The sequence below is a fragment of the Gopherus evgoodei genome, chromosome 18, assembly GCF_007399415.2.
Source record: "Gopherus evgoodei ecotype Sinaloan lineage chromosome 18, rGopEvg1_v1.p, whole genome shotgun sequence".
NCBI lineage: Eukaryota > Metazoa > Chordata > Testudines > Testudinidae > Gopherus > Gopherus evgoodei.
The window spans coordinates 5934998-5956125 of NC_044339.1; the positions used below are offsets into that span (position 1 = coordinate 5934998).

General features: G+C 44.2%; 1 protein-coding gene across 2 annotated transcripts; it reads left to right on the forward strand.

The window, feature by feature from the left end:
• The first annotated feature begins 1139 nt into the window (after nucleotides 1-1139).
• SZRD1 (SUZ RNA binding domain containing 1) lies at nucleotides 1140-18970 on the forward strand. 2 transcript variants are annotated; one of them, XM_030537657.1, is made up of 5 exons: nucleotides 1140-1239; nucleotides 3740-3826; nucleotides 15171-15220; nucleotides 16533-16787; nucleotides 17986-18970. In XM_030537657.1, the coding sequence occupies exons 1-5, from the start codon at nucleotides 1189-1191 to the stop codon at nucleotides 18086-18088; spliced, it is 546 nt and encodes a 181-aa protein (XP_030393517.1). In that variant the 5' UTR covers nucleotides 1140-1188; the 3' UTR covers nucleotides 18089-18970. The 2 variants fall into 2 exon arrangements, with proteins under 2 accessions (XP_030393517.1, XP_030393518.1); XM_030537658.1 differs by lacking the exon at nucleotides 3740-3826.
• Nucleotides 18971-21128: the final 2158 nt, after the last annotated feature.

The following is a 21128-nucleotide window of genomic DNA, read 5'->3' on the forward strand; positions in this document are numbered from 1 at the left end:
GCCGGGACTGTGGAGTTACATCTCATCCAATAGCACCACAGCATCTCTTAGGAATAGCCTGATGCATTAGTTCAACATTAACACACAGCAACGGCACCTGCCATCTGTTAAATTGTCAGTCCCATTTTGCAGCACCAAGGTGCTTCTGGGATGCCTCTTATCCAAGTATTGGCTGAGCCTAAACCTACCTCCATTGTGGGAGGCAATAGGTACCCCAGCACAGAGTGGCTGACTACTGGCAAAACCAAAGGTTTCTGTCATTCCCAGCGCTGGTAACACCTGTATTAGAGAGTGAGACAAAGAAGGTCTTTGCAATATGTTGCTGTGCTCTCAAGAAATCAACAGCTGCTGGAGGCATGAAGGAGACAGGTGTGTTCATGGCCCGGGGGAGGGGACAGGCATGTTCATGGCCTGGCTGCCTGTGACCAGAGGGGGGGGGACAGGTGTGTTCATGGCCCGAGGGGGAGGGACAGATGTGCTCATGGGCTGGCTGCCTCTGGTGGGGAGGGTGGGGTGTGACAGGGGTGCTCATGGCCCCGGGGGAAGGAACAAGTGTGCTCATAAGCCGGCTGTGGCCAGAGGGCGGGGACAGGTGTGCTCATGGCCTGGCTGCCTGTGGAAGGGGATGGGGACAGGGGTGTTCATGGCCCCAGGGGCGACAGGTGTGTTCATGGGCCGGGGGGGGGGGCAGGGATGCTTATGGCCCGGGGGGGGTGTTCATGGCCCTGTTGCCTGTGGCCAAAGTGGGGGGGCAGGGGGCTCATAGGCCGGCTGCCTGTGGCGGGGCTGGGGACAGGTGTGTTCATGGCCTGGGGGTGGGGGCAGGGGGGGTGGTGGTCATGGCCTGGTTGCCTGTGGCCGAGGGGCGGGGACAGAGGGGCTCATGGCCGGGGAGGAGGGGGGACAGAAGTGCTCTTGGCCCGGGGGGGGGAGGGGTGCTCTTGGCCCGGCTCCCCGCTGACTGTCCGCACCCCGCCCCACTCAGCCGCGCGCCGGGCAGTTGGCTGTACAGTGCGCATGTCCGCGGGGCGGGGGGCGGGCAGTAGTGCGCACGTGCAGAAAGGGGGCCGAGCTTGGCTCCCAGCGCGCATGTGCTGAGGGAGCGGCCGCCGGCTCGCCGATCGGTTGCGCGGGCCGTGCGCATGCGCGGGGGGCGGGCTGGCGCGGCGGCGGCGGAGGGGAGTTAAAATGGAAGATGAGGAGGTCGCTGAGAGCTGGGAGGAGGCGGCCGACAGCGGGGTGAGGATGGGCCCGGGGTCGGGCTCGGCCGCGTGCGCGGGGGGCGGGCTAGGCAGCGCGGCCTGCCCGGGGGACCCCGCCTAGGTGGGCTCAGCTGGGCGGCAGCGAGGAGCCCGGGCCCCTGAGCGCCTGCTAGGCCTCTTAAAGGGGCCGCGTCCTCATTCCTGCTGGGGCCCTGCCCCCGCCCGGCCGGCCCGTCGGGACAGGCAGCTGGTGGCCCACGCGCGGCCCCCTTTCTACTGGGCGCTGGGTCCAGGGGGGCAGGATTGTGCCTCCTGTTTGATGGGCCCGCCCGCGCCCCATCTCTTCTGGGGAGGCGGGGTCGGGTCAGGGGTTGGGGCTGGCCCGGGTGGTGACACGCACGTGCCTCTACCTGCGTTTTACCCTCCATCGCTTTCCTCCCTCCGCCCCCACCCCAAAGAAGCGTCGGGATTCTGTGGCAATGAATCGGGGCCTCTGGGCGTGATCTTCATCCCATGTCGAACAGTCATACGAGTTCTGGCCTTGGCTTGGAGTCAGGGTTCCTATCTCCAAAGGTAGCTTGACACCAAGGAACCATGGGGAAGGTGCTGAAAGTTTTGCTGAGAACTCGCCCACTCTTGTGAAAGAGTCCAACGAAATCTTGCTTGAGAGAGATGCAGTGATACTTGCAAAGTGTGGTGATGGTGGGTGGGGTCTGGCTCATCACTTGCTGCAGGTGATGTGACTGGTAAGGTAGCTGGTACTTGATTCTCTCAAACGTGCAACATTAAATTCGTTCACTAAAGAGCTGGTATCTCTAACCAGAGGCTGACAAGCAGCATGATTCCTCTCTTTTTTTGACAATGTGCCTGGTTTTAGTATTGCCAAGTATTCCCTTTGTTTCACTTCAAATATCAATCACCCATTTTTGATCTTCAGTAGCCAGATCAATAACTTACATTTCTGTAGTGCCTTTCATTCTAAAGAATCCCAAAGTTGTTTTACATGCAGCACCGCTGAAATGCGATCATCAGTTGGGTGGTAGTGCTAGTGTAGTGGTAGGCAGTATGGTGCACACAGCTGCATAGTGAGGGAAGGGGAACTGTTTGTGATATGGAGGTGGAGGGAGAAGTACACTATCATCTTCAGAGAGTGGACAAGCAAAATAACAGTAAGCTCTTAAATTGCGAGAAGATAGAATTTGGTCTTGGACAATGTCTCTCTGCTTTCTTGTCTACACTTATTAATTCATTTCTCCCTATCATTATTTGGGTAAAACTATGTGTTTTCTCTGTAAAAGGACATTGGGTTACAATTTGTTTGAAAGACATTTAGCTAAATAAGCCAGGAGTGGAGTGATACTGTTTGCCAGTGAAGCAATTATGCAGTCTGGCAATCCTGTGATCATCATTGCTATTGAAATTTGTTTAGAATATTGATGTTAATTCCCCCTCTTGTTAAAATGTTCCATGAAGTTACGTAACTCTTGTCTGCAGGGCTGTTGATGGTGATTTTGGCCCAGACCAATGACTTGAAGAAATGTAGGAATTCTAGGCTTCCACGCCCCCGGTCTACACCCTTGGTAGTTGTTTCTAAGCTTCTCTTCCAGGAAAATCTCGTCTTTAGTGGTGGTACTCCTTAAAGTGCTTTCCCAGCGGGTCCAACAGTGGAAACTGCTGTAATCCTCATACGGCTCAGTGGAGAGCAGACTGACCGCATGGTGCTAACTCTTCCATGCTTGCAGCTGCTTCTACGGTTGTCCAGTCTCTTGATGCCTGTAACAGCAGCTGGAAGAAGGAGCAAACTTAGCTACCTCCTATAGAGGCTGCTGCTACATAGGAGAGGAAACAGCAGCTACCCTCAGGTTGGAGATGCCAGCCACCAACTGGAGACTCTAGGCGCTGGCAGTGAGACCAGGGCCACCTGTGGTGGGGAGAGGTCCCATAGGAAACATACAATGAGTGGTGGGGGAGATGAGATGATAAAAGCAGACAGAGTGACTCTTCATGAAGGATAAAATGCTTGCCATTCTAAAAACATCTGTAGACAGGCACGCTTACTCTTCATGTAAACTGCTATATGGCTATAAAATTTGAGAACTGCCTTAGGGTACGTCCACACTACCCGCCAGATCGGTGGGTAGAGATCGATCCATCGGGAATCGATTTATCACATGTAGTGTAGACGCGATAAATCAATCCCCAATTGCTCTCCCGTGGACTGCTGAGCTCCAGCTCAGCAGGAGACGGAAGCAAAGTTGACAGAGAAGCTGCAGCGCGCTGCAAGGATGTGAAGTAAGTAATTAAGTCGATCTAAGATACATCAACTTCAGCTACACTGTTCCTGTAGCTGAAGTTGATGTATCTTAGATCGATTTCCTCCCCCCGAGTGTAGACCGGGCCTTAGTGGAATCACTCTGCTACTAGAACCATGAGGGAACAGCTATGTGCAAGAGCCCATAAACTGACCTGATCATCTGTTGCTGATAGGTCATTGTTTCTCCTCTCTCTCTCCTTCACCTATTCTTTGTTCCGCGTAGAGCATCCCCAATGACTGCAACATGCAGAGCTTACCCAGTGGAGCGCAACTGCTTGTCAATTTCCATCTGGAGAAGCACTATGGGCAGGTGAAGCAAGACAGGTTAAGTACTTAACTATTGGTAGTTAATATTCTACCATGGCATGTAAGACAGGGGTGGGTTTGGAAAAATGTGTAAGCCATTCTGTAAATGGTATTCTTTTAAAAATGTATTTGTAAATATTAAAATATCTGTTCTTTAAATAGGTACTCCTGAGTAGTTTAGGCCTGAAATTTGGGCTTAGTTTTTTAAAAAACAAACCCTCTCCTTTATTTAAAAAACAACAAACAAACCTGAAAAATAATAGAAACCTTTCTTTGTGGATTTTAAGACTTGATATGAAAAGTTTCACTTGAATTTATACGTGCCTCTACAGTATACCTAGTGCAGCATTGCTTTTAGTGCATGAGAGCTAGATAGTTAAATTGATTATTCTGGTCATTTGTGAAGATGAATATGGTGCAAAAAATAGAACATAAACTGTGAAAAGTAAATGTCTTTTTAAACATATGATCAGTCTAAGGTATTAGTAACCAGCAAAAAAATATATAAACTTGACTTTTAATTTGATAGTGTCCCTATGGACAATTTTATGAATAACTGTTAATTATACCTTTAGGAAAAATTAACTCATTAGTTGGTACTCTGTCAGTTGGGCAATATAGAACTTGTAGATTTATGGGCATTTATATTTTATTTTTATCTCCTGAGTAGTAATAAATATGTGGGGGGGAGGGGAATAACCTATGAAGGATTTTTAAAGAATTGGGCTCTTGTATTCCCTTTTGCTGCAGCTTGTCCCGAAAGTTGTCTTGTCTGATACTCTGAGGTATCAGGAATATCAAGTCTGGTCTTCGCTGGTTTTGCTGGAGGAATTCCTAGAGGTCTAAAAACATGTATTGTGGCTCTCACAGCTGAACTGAAAGAATGAGTTGGTGAAACTTCAAAATGTTCATTGCCCAGGAGTCAGAGTTTCAAACACGCTGATTGGAAATGGCCTTTCCCTCTCAATTCTTGTGATGTCCTGTCATCAGAAGGTATATCTGCACCACGGCGTGTAGACATACCCAAAATAGCTTTAATGTTGGGCACCAACCGCAATGAAACTGCAGCAGTATCGGATTAGCTGCCCTAGTACAAGCCTGCCAGGGAGCCTGGGCACGTGCTCAGGTGGCTAGCCCATGCTGCTGTGGCTTCACTGGTATTGGGACCTGAACTAGGTAGATTAAAGCTTGCTTGAGTGTGTCTACATGTGCTGCAATCACACTGCCAATTGCGGTGTAAATATACCCAGAGTTTTCCAGGGCAGACAAGACTTTAATTTCTTATGTAAAAGAAAACAGAAGAAGTTAAAACAAAAAACCCTCATAAAACAAAAACCTTTTAAGCAAATCAGGCATAACTCCAACTCCTTTCTTTGCTGGTCACCTTTAAACTAATAAAAATCAAGAAATAGAGAATTAAGAGAGATCAATTTAAGTCTCACTTCTGAATCTAGTCGCAAGTAACACCTGCAATGAGTATAACAGAGTGACTAGAAGAAACAGATGTTTTTCAGTTGGTTTACTTTATGCATTTCTGTCTAAGGCCCCCATTCCTGTATTATCTGAACAATCACAATCTTCAATGTAGTTATCCTCACAACACACCCATGAGGTAGGGAAAAAACTGCTTGTTCCCATTTTACAGATGGGGAAACTGAGCCATGCATGGTCTGTGGCAGAGCAGGGAATCAAACATACATCTTCCCATAAGTCAGAGCCTAGCATCCTAGCCACTAATATAACTTAAGTTTTCTGTTTTTGTGCGTCCTTCTGTACAGCTATAGGGAGTAACATTTTTTTTTTAAAGTAATTGTAAAACAACAGCAAATTGGCTGAGGGACTAAAGGTAGATGTAGCACCTGGAACCATTTTTAATCTATTTTTTGAAACTGAGTAGACTTCAAGCTGGAGACTTCAGTTCAAGGCTAGAATGTCCACCTTATAAATGTATGGGGGAGTGTGGAGAAAAGGGGTCATTTGGAGCCAATGGTATGTCATCCTGAGCTCCATCCAATTTGCCTGCTCTGTGTTGGTTTGATCAACTATTTATCAACAGTATTTTGCAAATTATGCACTATATCAGTGCCTCAAGACAGGAATAGGTTTGTATTGATACAGTGTTAGTTTAAGTATCAGAGGGGTAGCTGTGTTAGTCTGTATCTGTAAAAAGCAACAAAGAGTCCTGTGGCAACACGCGTCTGACAAAGTGGGTATGTATTCACCCACGAAAGCTTTTGCTCCAATACATCTGTTAGTCTATAAGGTGCCACAGGACTCAGTGTTAGCTTGTTTTCACCCAGCTAGAAGTCTTCCAGAGTATACAGTTTGTTTACTAATCTGAGTGAAGGTAACCACAGCTGTAAATTGGGTCTGACTAATAGTTATTTATAAAATCCTGATGATCTCTTTGGCTGTCTTCTTTGAAGACAAGTACAGCAACAAATGTGTTCCTCCAGCTTCAGAGTTCATGAGCCAAATACTCTGACAGATACTGTATGGAATTTAACCTTTTATTTTTTGCTCTTCAGTACAACGTTGGTGTTTAAAAGTATAGGGTAGAAGGAAAGCCTGCATGTCTGTAAGAATAATCCATGGATTTAAAATTAATTATGATACGTGGTATACCAGATGTACAATTTAACATCTTTTATTAGAACACACCACCATTACTTGAACTTGGTAGGAAGGAAAAGCTGCCATTGCTTATGGGCTAGAAGGAGTTGATGTGTTTCTGTTCATAAACAGAGATATTAGTGACAATACTATTCTTCACTACTTTAGCTGTCAATGTAATTCTGATCTTTACGTAAAATTGACTCTTTCTGTAAGCCAAATTCCAATTAGTTGGTACAGACCTGTAGTGAAGCAACTGATTCCAATTTGTCCTTTTTTAAAAAAAAACCTAGCTGTTGAATCTTCATGTAAAAGACGGAAACATGAATGTAATCTTTTCGATAAGTCTTGCCAACCGCCATTTCCAGTACTGCTGTGCCGCTCTTTTCCGAAGGTGTTATCTCACTATTACCTGCAAAGAAACTGATAGTAACCTAGGCATAGTGTTTTTTTGTTCTTTGGAAACTTGTTTCTGTTCTCAAACTCTGGCTTCAAATTTAGCAACTTAATAAGCTGACTTATTGGAACATCTCTTCTGAAAGCAGTGGGAGGGATACATTCGGATTTGCTCGACCATCTTCCATCATAGTAGTACTGGTCAGCTGATGGTGCTGTGGGTTCTTCGGAGGAGTAATGCTAAAAGATGAATTCTAATGGCTCTTTATGGAGGCTTAAAACTGATCTGGTGTAGTTCAGAGTCTAAGTTTCAATTGACTTTGAACCCTGGCCACTTGGCTAGAATGCATCTTGCTGCATGGCGTGCCATGGGGAGCAGACGGTTCTAGTTTTTCTAATGCTTAGCAGGCAGAGGATACATAAGAGTGATTGAGCAGAGTAATGATTGTAATTCTGATTGCACTTTTTTTTTTGCATTTGCATTTTTACCTTTCACTCATGGTTCTCATAGGGCTGTGAAATGGGTTAGCAGACGCATGTAAGTGGCAGTAAGAGCTCAAGTCTTCTGACTCCCAGTTCCTTGACTAAATCATGCTGCCTCTCTATATTAATATGGAGTTTAATTTAGGATTTTTCACAGCCTTTTGCAGTAAATTCTAGTTGACCTGAAATGTGATCAAACCACAACAGCTAAGGGGAAATGTTATTTGAGAGCTGTGGAGTCTGACCCTGTGACTGCCAGTCAGCATTGTCCTCTTGTCATAAAAGAATTCACATTGAATTCGGTGGAACACAATGAGATTTTAATGTGTGAACAAAGAATCATACAAATATGGCTTCAGTGTAAGGTTTACATCTGAAGCTGTTGACGGGGTTTAAAATGTATGAGGTACAAGGATGAGTTTTGATTTCAAGGATTACAAAGGAATTTGTGAAATACTATTTAAAGGCTTTTATATCCCGTCAAAATTCTTAGCTGTTCCGAAGCCACAGAACATGCGTTTCTAAGGATTTAATGTAGTCTTGCAGAACAACTGTGGCACGTCCTATTTCCCAGTTGTCTAACTACACGGGCTGCTGCTATGAATTGGCTACCTTCAGAAAACCTAAGCCCCAGCGAAGCTGAAAGTAGTCTTGACTGTGAACCTTACCCTGACTACAAAATATAGCCAGGATTTAATGGGAGTAACCTAGATAATTAATCAATGGAACTATCTGATTCCCAGCAGCCTTAGGAATCAGTGTTCTCAGAAATGTTTCATTAATTAATGGAAGAGAAATTAATGGGGAAACAAACTAAACATATCTTAGAGTTAATCGTATGTAATGCCTTTCATACTCAAGAATATCCCAAAGCACCTTATGAAGCAATGGGTTGGATATTAGTGATTGAATGGCTGCATTATGCACTCAGTAATGGCTCATGTGACCTTGAACGTTTTAAAACCTGTTCTCACTAAATAAGGGAATACTAGCCAGGTCCTCCTTTATCACCCTACTCTTCATAAAATGCCATAGGAGCTTTAACTGCATCCTTAAAAATAAGTAGAAAGGACCTTGTTTAACATCACTGCTGAAGGATTCAGCCCCTAAAGCCCAATAACTCAGTTTATTCACTCTCAAATGGGATTTCTCAAGTGAGTAAAGTGAGCAGGATTTAGGGAGTTTCTTGTGTTCAGCAGTAATTTGTGCAAAGTACAGAAAAGGGCATGGCTGCTGTTCAGAATCATAACTTGAAAATGTTCCAGCGTTTTAAGGTGACATAATACTTCTCTCCTTAGTGACCATTACAGCTTGCTCCACCAATATGGAAGTTTGGGATTTTATCTTTATTTTCTACAAAATAACTCCAGTCTTGTGTTTTCAGTTTACTAGACTTCTTCCCTTACTGTTCCTCAAAGTGAAGGAAAATGCTGTTCAAGCTTATTCTTAAAGAGCAACTTAAAAGATTCTCTTTCAGAAAGTGAATAGTTTTATGAGAATATTGCCAGGATTTTTCTGGTCCCTTGTTCTCAGCAAGGGAGAAATTGACTGTGCAGGAGAAATAGTACAACAGGAATACGCAATTCACAAAGTAAACTAACTGGAAAAAAATAGATAATTGTTTGCTAGCTTTCAGTTCCAGTAACCTTGGGTATTAACTTTGTTTTGTTTCGGACATAGTGCTTCATCAAATAGATGAGTTTAAGTTTAACATTTAAAAAAAACTTATAGCCTGTTCAGGAGACATAGGAGAAATAACAGTACATCTGAAGTGTACGTGTATAGAAAAATCTTCAAAAATAAGGCAAATTATCATTTCCAGGAATTCTGCCACTGGGGAACTTCAGGGAATTTCCTTCACTCGCTATTTTAGTCTCTTGGGAACTGGAGAACTAGGTGAAGATTCAACCTCAAATCAGGCTATTCTGGATGCACTAATTCTTGCTCTTCTCCCTTTCCACCACATCACCACAAATTGGAGAACTGTACTTACCCAGTGTGGCATCTAACTCTGTACTGAACTGTGGATGCAGACTCCAACCAAAAGATGCCTGGAATGTGCATCTCTGGGTTGCCTTGGAGATGGACACCGCTCATCTCTATGTTCTAATGCATGCTGCAGAACACTAGTCCTGTTAGTGGAATTCTCAACCAAGATAAGTGACTGAAGGTAGATGGTGCTTGTGGTAGATTTGCCTTTTGTTCTGAATGATTCCTTCTTGGTGGATGAGACAGATTACTTTTCACTAGGTCTTGATATTTGTAGCATTTGTCTCTAATACAGATGGATGGAGCTTTTGATATTAAAGACCTACTTTATGATAAATATACAGCTTCTGTTAGCCCATGTCCATAACAGGCTTTTAATGTCAAAGGATATGCAAAACACTGTGCTTTCTGTTAGATTCTCTTGAGTCTTAAAAAGTGACTGAGACAAAAACAGCATAATAGGAATTTTTATTAAATTTAGTAATCTGTTCATGGATCCCTTTGCAGGGGGAAAAGGGAAATGTAAAATGGACTTCCTTAGCTATTTTTAATGTAAACCTGATATACAGGAAATTGTGAAGAGGAGGTATCCTCCCATAAAAGAATCCAATAATCTCAAAAGATTAACATAGCTCTCGTGCAGTGTGACCAACCCACCTAAAGAGTATGATTTTCTAATAGTAAGTCTGATTGTCTCTCATGTAAGCTCGTGCCTTCCAATTGCTGTAGTGCTTCTGGCACCCAAGAGTCATAAGTCAGACCTTAATTTTAGCATGTTATCTGCATAGCTCAGTGACACAGTTCAGCATGTGAGGATAGTAGTTGAAGTTGGTTGAGGATCAACCGACAAAAACAGATCTGCTGAGAGCCCCTACGGTGATCTTCAGTTTCCAAGTGTTGAGACCAAAGTTTGTGAGGTGCATTGACTTTTCAAGCCCTAAATGTATGCAATATTATGGACTGCTAGATGTGTGGAAGAGAGGTCACTAATGTCCTGAATTTTTTTGCTGACCAGTTGCAGGACACTGCCCAGTAAGCTGGCAACATAATTTGAATAGGTAACATTCTGCAAACTGTAACTTGAATTTTCTTACCATGAGTGCAAAATATAGCAACACCTAATAAAAAAACGATCTCAAGTAGAGGTCAAGCATGTGAGGTAATATTGTTTGTTTCAAGAGAAAACATATAGTTAATATCTGCATAAATACACATGAATTACCAAATGTCTTGGTAAACTCCCTTGGTGGTGCACTAGCCACTGGAGTTCTAAAGGTAATTGGAAGCTCTGAATTGTCTGTTGCTGTTCCTAGTAGGTGTCTGACTGGAGTTAGAACCCCAACACAGGTGGTGGGGAGGATTATTTGGATCATGGGTGTAAGGAGAGGAAGTGGGTGTGAGAGTGGTAACAGTAGGGAAAAGCTGATTCTGTGCTGCCATATCACGCTTTAGAAGTAGAGTAGTGAGGGGTTGTGAAGTTGACCAAGGAATTGCACTGCAGGGAGTCAGAATCATAGATTATTAGGGTTGGAAGGACCTCAAGAGATCATCTAGTCCAGCCCCCTGCTCAAAGCAGGACTAATCCCCAAATGGCCCCCTCAAGGATTGAACTCGCAACCATGGGTTTAGCAGGCCAATGCTCAAACCACTGAGCTATTCCTTCCCCTCATGAGAAGGAAAGAAATAGAACGCAGAAATAGGAGGGATGGTGGGAGAGAGCAGCTCTGTATACGTTCTTCTACTATGTTCATCTGTAGTATCAGTTCTGTTGTACTCAGCTTAAGCGGTTCTACCATATATTTGCATTATATCAAGATTTAGTACAACTGTATATAGTCCACTGACTGACTTTTTGATAGGCTACAATGCCAGCTGTTTGTGAGAACACTTTGGATTCTTAGTCTATTTCATTAAGAAATTTGGCATGTGATTTCTGTGACCAGCCATTTCACGTCTGAGTTAGAGCAGTAGCTATGTCTCCAAATCATAGGGGCTTGTTCAAGACTAGGCATGCCATGTTGACTAAGCGTGACTAATCAGTTGCTGAAGATCCAGAGCGCTCAGCTGGACCATAGATGAGGTGTGTGCACCTTTCCTCCAAAACACTCGTCCCCTTTGCAGTGTCATCCTTAGTGGATTACACAGGTACTCTTAGAGTCTGGAAGGGCATTCTGAGAAAAACTGATAGATTATTTTGAAATGGAAAAATGGGGATCTTGTCTGTCCAGTGGGAAGATTGTTGAGATCCAGTATTGTTTCCTATTTTTCATGTGGTATCTTCGCCGCACACACAAATTGCTCCCCCTTGGATTCATGTGACCAAACTTACTGAGGACTTAGGTGGCACGAGAAGGATAAGAGGTGATGGGTCACTACTGACATGGGCTATAAGGGAGAAAACTGAGTGAGTGGGCTGGATCTAGTATGTGACATCAATATTGATCATGTGTGATCACAAAGTGTTCCCATCTTCACCCTATTCCAATTACAGGAAGTATCTCCTCTTGGAAGAGTACCCAGTCATTCTAATTACAGTGATTTGTGACATGGCCAGGATATTCCTTTGTCAACTCTGCTCTGATTGTGAGGCTGTTCTAGCCAAGGAAATGAAAGAAATTATCAGGAGCAACTTGCAGTTGTTAGTATGATTGTAATTAGGGGTTTGGTCAGAAGAAAGTTAAGAGGAAGTGTGACGTTAGGTTTGCCTACCTAGCAAGTTAGTATAGTGCAAGCCACAGCGTGAACCTAGAGCACGCTAATTTAACATGCACTATTGTCCCATGCGGATGCTGCTGCAGCTCACTAAAAGTTCCTTAGAGTGCTTTGATTCTGTTTGAGTGCACTAAGGAACTATTAGTGCACTTTAGAAGTGCACACACAATCGATGTTAGTGTGTGTGAAACTTGTGTGATCTAAGTTTTCATTCTGGCTTGTGGTTGATTTCCTCACCATGTAGACAAGCCCCTTGTCTCCCATTCCAAGTGCATCCAAGGAAGTGGTCTTTACATGCACAGAAAAGAATCTGATGTGAAAACCATAATAGTTTTACAAGAGAGGTGGCTTTTAGCTCTGGAATTGACTTGACTGAAAAGGGAAGTCTCTGGCACTAGCGCTCTGAGGATGGTTATAGAGAAAGTAAAGGGTGGGCAGGGAGGTAATAAGAGTTTATGGAGGTGGGAGCCCTCCAGCATCACCAAAATGAGATTTCAGAATACTTTGAATTCTCTGCTATAAAAAAAATATTTAATCTGTGTGCCATGAAGCCGCCTGTGAGGTCCTAAAATTTGGCCCATAGCCCCCTCTGTGTGACTGCAGGGTGTTGACAGCTGAACAGTTCCAGACTCTTATTACTGATTAATTTAGAAAAGCAATTTCTGCTCCTGTCAAGGAAGCAAAACCCTCAAGCAAATACTATGGCTTTGTTGTATTTTTTAATCTCTCTGGAACATGTGCAAATTGGTTGAAGCCTTTAGACACCTGGCAAAGTGCCAATGAATCTCTGCTGGTGCAAAGCAAAGGTGCCCCCCCTTAAATTTCTGATATCTAGAGAGTGATTATATTGGAGAACAGGACTCATTTCTAAGATACAGATTGAAGATGTGATGTGATGCAGCTTAAAGATAGTACTTGCATGAGAAAACCTGGGTAAGTTTTTTTTGTTTGTTTTTTGTTTGTTTTGTTTTTTTCTCTTGCCTAGTCATTTTATTTAAAATTGTGAAATGGTATTGGTACTGGCTACTGTGAGTTGCCACTAGGTATAAATACATCAGGCAAATATTTGGTGTATCATTTGGCAAGTAGAGATTTGGGAGCAGTAATGAGAAACTATTCAGTGATGTTCCCCAAAACACAGGTTTTTTTTCTTGAGCCAGTACTCTGTAAGGAGTTCAGCCCGGTAACGTTCTAGAGTCAGACATGTAAGAGAAACCAAAATAGGCTTTCCAACCTGACACATTGTAAAGCTTCATGTGCTTACAATAAGCCCTTCACCTTTTCTGTAGCTTCCAATTGCATTTCCATAGGGCTACTTTTGAAACATGTAACACCTTTCTCTGTGCTGTCCTGGCAGGCATTTGTTCCCTACTGCTAGCTGCATGTTGAGTGTAACAAAGAGTCTCCTCTTCCATGTTTCCCAGCAGGCGATTATAAAATTTGTCTCCTGTTTAAAGGAGTCATGGGAGAGGATTGGCTTGGATGTTCTGGACACAAGACTGATTTTGAAGCTTGGTCACTGTGTAGTGTTCAAAGTAACTGAAATAGCACTGTGAATTAAAAGCATCGAACCTGTAAGCTGGTTGTGATGATGCCCTTTTCCCATCCTACCCCAAATAAGAGTTGTTAATGAGATGTTTGAGGAAGCACCCTTCCAGTTATCTACTACCGTGAGAGGTAGTTAAGCACTTGGCTTTCACAACTTTTTAAGAAAGCTCTTTTCTGTAGCAGGAAATGACCTCTTTTGGACTTGTGCAGACAGATGAGGCAGCTCCTTCACCTTGATTTGATCCTCAGACTCACCACTAGCCAGTACAGGTGACTTCTAGCTCCCAGCCAAGATAGCCGCATCTCTACCTCCTGTTCCCAGCCATTCTTTCTGTTCTTGCAGGTGGTCAGAAGTAGGCTGCTTCTGAGATGCTTTATTTATGGATACGCCCTCAACCTTCTGTGTAGCATTGCAACTTGCTGCTAACTTTTCTGACAATATCATGAGTCTTTATGAGGTTGCAGGTGCCTAGAACTCTGTCACTGTCATAGTCAAATGGCTTAACTTTGGTTTGGTTTTGCAACTGAAAAACCTGCCAAACCACTCATTGTCCTTTTTTCCAGTTAAAATCAATTTGCTCCACTCAGACCACTGTGGCTTCTTGAACACACAACTCAGTTGAACATTATGAAGATGCCATCTGGTAGTACCTTTACCAATTTCAACAGTCGCCTGAGCTTTTGGCTACCGGTTTCTCAGTCTGGTGGCCCAAGAACCCCACAACCACTAATAAACCATATTTCTATAGAACCAAGTAGGGTTGTCAATGACTTAGCACTTGCATCCCTTCTCTGTTCTTGGTATAGTGGGGAATTGCTTCTCAAACCCCATGTAGCTGAATGGATGGCAGTAGGTCACATAGCTTCTGACCTGATAATGCCTTTCTGTGGCTGGTGATGTCAATGCAGACTGCCTCTTTCTGTAGGGGCAGGCTTTCACTGTGGTTCTGGTTGATTGAGTTCATGTAGTAGCTTTGTAAGCTAGCAAATGGGCTGAGGACAGGAAGCTGAGCAGGTGGTATTCGGGCTGAGGGTTGGAACTTCCTTGAGCCCTGCTAGTTACCACCTTCGTGACTGAATCAAGGAGCAGCAGCTACCCCAGTGGTCTGTCCCAGTGTAACTGTACCCGAGACGCTCAGGTATATTTTCCTTTTCCTCTTCCTCAACAGAGTGTATAATATGTGAAACCGTTTAGTGTTACACTGGTTGTTACAGTCACATTTCACCCCAGAGGAAGCTTCAGTGGTGGCTTAAGTGTTTGGGGAATCCTTGGGATCAAAGGTGCTGTTCCAATTAGATGAACTGCCACTCTGTCACCATGAAACTTTAAAAAAGCCATTAGTATAGGTCCCAAATGATCTTTAATGCTTTGCTGATCTCCTACTTCTAATACCATTGAATACAGTGAAATGTACATGACCCTTTCATATAAGGGTTTTTTATTTTTCAGATTAGTGTCTTTCTGTGTGTGATTTGCAAGCAAGTAAGAGTATTATTGTAATGGAAAAAGTGAGACTAAAGAAATTACAGGTTTCCTCAAGTAGAATCTGTAAATTCTCTATAAAAGGAGAGAGGTTTCACACTGTTTTTTCTCACATCCCTTACAGGAAATAGATAGACGGTTGGAAAAGAAACTGAAGATTACACAAAAGGAAAGGTAATGGTGATCTTTTGGTCTGAAACACTCTTGATCTAGGCTCCCCTGCCTGGAGTTGCACACTTGCAGGTTCAGAGAGTTGACACAGGGAGGGTAAATTGCATTAGATGCATCAAATTTAGTGGGTAACTAACCTCCAATTTGAGCTAAGAAGTGGGGAGCTTGTATTATGCAATATGTCACTTTGTGGCATCTCTAATCCATAGCAGTGTAGCTGAAAGATGATTGAAGATAATTTGATCCCTGAAGTAGGGTATTCAAGAGCAGATATAGCCACACCTATAGGTAAGCCATTTAAAAAACAAACAAAAAACTGGGCAGTAGAATGAAGAATTGAGTGGAAGTCAAGTAACTCCTTCATGTACCAACCCTTTTTTGACCTGCTTTGCTCTGTGTCAGAGAGACTTTTGTGCCTGTATTCTGGCTTGGGCAGGTTACCTAGAGGGAAAGCTCATACTTCATCCCGTGCTGCCACAAACATAGCACTTGTCATTGTTCTCAGTGACGTGAATTGTGTTTATATCTTCCTGCTTGCTCTCCCCTACCTCCCCAAAAAATTCTAAACTTCTGATGAGTGTCAGTCTTTGGTTCAGCTTTCTGGTAGTTCAATAAGCTAATGCCTAAGATAACAGACTTGTGATTTTTAGGTGGGAGAGAGACTGTACCAAAAATCTGTGAAGTGGGGTTGTGGGGCCATAATTCCAGAAAGTAAGGGGCTGGAGAGAGAATATCAAATGCTGGTGCATGCTGTAAGAAATCCTGAGATGACTTAAGTACATTTTCCTTCCTACATCTTCAATTGTAGGTGCCTACATTTTATTTTTTTTAGCACTCAGGAATGGGCCAGATGCCTCTCAAAATTATAGAATACTTCCTGCCTCAAAGAATGCACAAGCTAGCTTGGGACACCCCAACTCAGGAACTTTGAGCTTTAATTTTTAAGATTGGAACTGGTAGCAAAAATTTCTAATCATCATCCCACCCAGTTAAGAGTGAGATTCTCTGGTCAGTGTCCTAGCACCCCTCCTTTTCTCTCCCCCCCTACTTTCCTTTTTTTTTAAGGAGAAGAACCAAAGCACCAGGTCTGTCTTCTGCTCTCCTGCACGTTTGACTTGAGTGGGCAAATCTCAAATAAGCATGCTGTCTACTACAGTATCTGAGTTGCAACTATAACAAGGCTTTTAATTGTTGCAAGACGCCTCCTAGTCACAAAGATGGTATCCGGCTGGCAGGGCTCCCGCTCCCAGCAGTTAACATTTTCTGTCAGTGGGCTACAGATGCTAATTAGATATTTGTGTCTCTTCTTAAACAGCAGAAAATCAAAATCTCCTCCCAAAGTGCCGATTGTCATTCAGGACGACAGCCTTCCCTCAGGTCCTCCTCCACAGATCAGGATCTTAAAGAGGCCCACAACTAATGGTGTGCTTAGTAACCCCAACTCTGCGAGCAGACCAGCTTTTCCGGTAAAGTCTCTGGCACAGAGAGAGGCAGAATATGCAGAAGCCAGAAAACGAATTCTAGGCAGCGCAAGCCCAGAAGAGGAACAGGAGAAACCCATTCTAGACAGGTGAGAATGGCTGGGGCTTAATGACAATTCTAGCTGCATCCCTGAACTAACCCCTGTAGGAAGTCCTTCAGCAAATGATTTCCTATAGATGGAGGAGGAGCCAGGCCAATACGTAATATTTCACATGACGTGCAGGATAAAGCTCACTGAGAGGTGGGGGCATCCTGTTAGCACATGTGATACGGTATAGCTCAAATGCACAGAAATTAAAGCAAATGCTTATTGGAAGCAAAGATGTTTAGACACAGAGCGAGGGCTTTTAAACGCCTTCATCGAGGACAAAGCCTTCTCTGACATAACCAGGGGAATAGGCAGCAGGAGCAGATTGACTCTGCAAGGAAGGACTTGCCAGATTTCATACAAATATCTTTTAATAGTAAAACAAAAGGATTAGATAGACTCGGATCTGTGCAGAATTATATCTAATCGGGGAGCGTAACTTTTCAACAAAATGCGACTGTTTTCCCCAAGCAAGGGGGCTGCGGAGTTGAGTCTTGCCTGTGAATATCAAGCTGAGCTGGCTATCCCAACTCACATGGTGTAGAACAAGCGGAATTTACATTCCCCACAGCCATGCTGCTTTTATCACTGATTGGAGAGGGCCAGACCAGTCGCTCCAGAGGCACTTTCCCTCCCCATATTGTATGGTCTGCCCTGCCTTCTGATCTACATCACATTGGCTCTGTAGTCCTTTTCCAGTGTATTCTCCAACTAAACATAACTTTGGAGGGAGGAACAGCTTAACCTGGAGTCCTGTTTCACCAGCACAGCAGCCACTCTTTCCAAACACCAAAGGACTGCAATTTAAAAATCAAAGGTGCTGCCTGGGGTGGAAAAAGGTGCATCATTTAAATGACTCTTACAAAAGAGAGCAATGATGCATGTTCCTAAAGAACATCAGCAAACAAAGCTGCTGTTAACAACACCAGAGCAGGATGATTTCACTCAGGTAGGGTTGGGGCTTGGACTTTGAAATTACCTGGGTTTTGGCTGCTGAAGAGCAGGGCTTGGGGAAATGGAGCATTAGTCAATTCTCAATGGTCTGTGAGGTCCTGCAGAGTGCAGCAGCAGCACAGACAATAGCTCTTTCACCATGGCGGTGTCTTTCCACTGAAGGACTCTTCCCTGTCTTAGTTGGAATTGCATGGGGGTAAGGTAGAAGTATTCAGTCTTAAAAAGACGGATTTCTTTCCTGCAGGCCAACAAGGATCTCCCAGCCAGAAGATTCCAGGCAGCCCAATAACGTGATACGGCAGCCACTGGGTCCTGATGGTTCACAAGGCTTCAAACAACGCAGATAGATATGGGCAAGAGATCATGCTGTCGAAAGCAGGGTCAGCTGCCACGGGTTGCACTGCCGTGGTGGACAAATGGACTTGAGCAGAGGGAACTACCTGGTTTACTTGCACTGTGATCCCTTTGCTCTGCCCACTGTGACCTTGAACCCCATGCACTGTGACTCCCTGCTCCACCCACTGTGATTGGCACACCGAGGGCTGTCCCAAGTCACTGTAAAAGGAAGGGGGGTACGTTAAGGACTCTGAACAGGTGCAGGGTGTCGTGTGTGCCACTTCAGTTGAAGCTAGCGCCAGCAATAATGTTTATCATACTCATTAACCTGGGATTTAAAAGAAGAATGAGAAGCTTCCCCAAATGTGCATGTTGTGTGTCTCTCTCTCCTGAGCAAGTTCTGTTTCAAAGGATCTTTGTTTTTTGTTTGTAAATCAGATCAACGTTAAACCGAGTGCATGGGAAAGGTTTTAACTGTTTAGTTTGTTTTAATTGAGAGAGGTAGTTGGTAGTGTTCTAAAAAAGGAGTTTCTAGGCATTTCCACAATATAATGGCTAGGATTTGGCAAGCTTAGCTTCTCGTTCTGTATTTTCATTGCTGCCAAGCAAATGGAAGGGGACTCCTAGGTACCTGGGCTTTCTAATTGCCTTGGGCCCAGAAACCAGTGGGGTCCAGTGGCCTGGTTCACTTACTGCACCTGTCATAAGCTTGGTTAGTTTTCCGCTGGCTTGAGGAAAAACTTAGTAATACATTTCTTGTATTTGGGGAGAAGGGAATGTAGACAGATCCCATGGAGACACCTATTGCCTGCCTGCTGCTTCCAGCAGAGAAAGCAGGGTGAAGGAACAGGGCTCTGTTGCATCTAGGTTTACAAGCTAGGAATAGACTAGTTCAATACTGTACTGGTCTACTCTGGTTAGTGCATGGAAAACATGGCAATGAGCCTGGCTCTGTGCAGCATGTGCTTGTCGGAAAGCTGATGTGTGGCAGGAGGCTGGGCAACCACTGCTCCAAAGGTTTGAACCCTAAGTGGCTTGTGATGGGCCGATGGTTTATGGTACAATTCCAGTGCTGTACTTGATGCATTTACTTCTAGAAATCAGAGACATTGGGAACAAACCATGTTCAATAAAGTTTGGAAAAAAAAATCCCTGTTTTCATGCATTGGTGGTAACAAATGGCTTTCCTCTAAGCTCTGCCCTCCAGCCCCAGAAAAAGAAAGGGATCTGAGGAAGAGTTCCTGGCCATGGAAGAGAAATGTAAGGTACCACCAAATCAGCTGTTGCAAGCTGTCAAATATAGCTACTCCATTGCTTCTCCTGTGCCCGGTACTGTCTTGTTGCGTTGTCTAACTGTAGATTAGTCAACAAGGAAGCTGATCAACTCTTAATATTAACAGTCTCAAGGGATTAGATGAACACTAAAGCTCCCTTCTGCTGGAGCAACAAGAATGTATCTTGTATGCTGGAAAGGCTCCAGGAGTAGAGATGTCTTAGCATGTCGCTAGGACCTGGTACTGTAGACAAGCCTTTGTGGCATAGAAGCAGATTCTCTTTCTGTGACAGCAGCCAGAGGCCAAGAAGGATTTAGATGGTCCCTTCACCTACAAGGACCATGGGCTAGTCTACTTCACTGTGTTTCCAGAAGCTGCCTTTCCACACAGCTGGTTTTTTGGAGGATGTATTCTGTACAGGTGCATTGTGACCTGTGCTTAATAGGTTGAATAGTGGGCACCTGAACTTATCCTCTTTTGCCTGAAAGGAAGCAGCTGAACAGAACCTCTGCCTGCAGTGAGTTGTGTGGGAGATTCCCATACAGTAAACCAAGACATGTACAGAAATACAGCAAACAACTGGTAAAATAAACTACCTGTATACAAAAGATGAAATCTACTAGAACATTGATCTTTTAACTGAATTTCTTTTCTGTCCTGCCCTCCTGCGATTCCCTAAATCAAGTGAGCCCATGGAATGCCTGTTTAAAGGAGTACACTTTTTTTTTACACTCTGCTGTAATCAGGGAGGTGGGCACAGGTGTACAGCTGTTCCATAGGCCTGCAGTTGGGCTCAAGTCTGTGTGGTTTTATAAGACTGTAATCTGATGTTTACCTAACTTCCTCTCAGGTAGGACTTGGAATGTGCTGCGTGAGCACCTGTACGAGCCACCAGCAGCTGCTTCACAGGAAACATCTTTCCCTCATGGCAGCAAGGAGAAACTGATGGGGAAGAGTAGCTGGATGGGGAAGGGCAGAAGAGAAGAGAACGGGAAAAGACATTAGCAATAACTGTGTAGTCACCACGCCTTTCCTTAATCGATAATTAAAATAGCTATTACTTTGGATGGCCGACTGCTGGCAAAAGCCTCCTGATGTAGCTTCTGATATCTTGCCAATGTTAGGACAACAGTATCCCTTTTCTGCCACCTGGTATCCTGTATATCAGGGGTTTAACGTCCTTGCTAGCTGCTCGTAGGACAAAATCCAGTCCTCCAGCCTCACCCTTGCATAACTAACATAATCTTATGTGGGGGGAGCTAACCAGAGCGCCCCTCTCCAGCGTATTCATCCTTATAGCATAGTCAGGATGCTTCCAACCTGCGGGCGGGGGGGGCAGTGTTCCTGGAGAAACCTACCACTAGGCCCCCTCTTCCAGGTGGACAGTAGGTCAGTGATCCTGTCCAGAAATCAGTGTTGGGATAAGTCAAAGGCCCTGTTTGCAGAGGGGCTAGAGCTCTTGTTCTAATACACATTCATAGGGTTTTTTGTGTGTGTTCTTAGGGGCACTTTATGGTTCTGTGTGTGTGTATGCGTGTGCATATGTGTATTCGGGTGGGAAGAAGTGCAAAGCTGTGTGCATCTGCCACAGGACACACAGCTGCCTGTCTCCCCATGGAAGTGCTCCTAAGTATGCAGAAAAACATTTTATAAATTGTATTTTGAATAAATGTGTTAAACTTTTTTAAATGATGTTTTATTTTTTTCAAACTACTATGCATGCCCTCTTCCTGGAGTGCCCCAGGGCTAAACCGAGCTCTAGAAGCCGCCCTGGGAG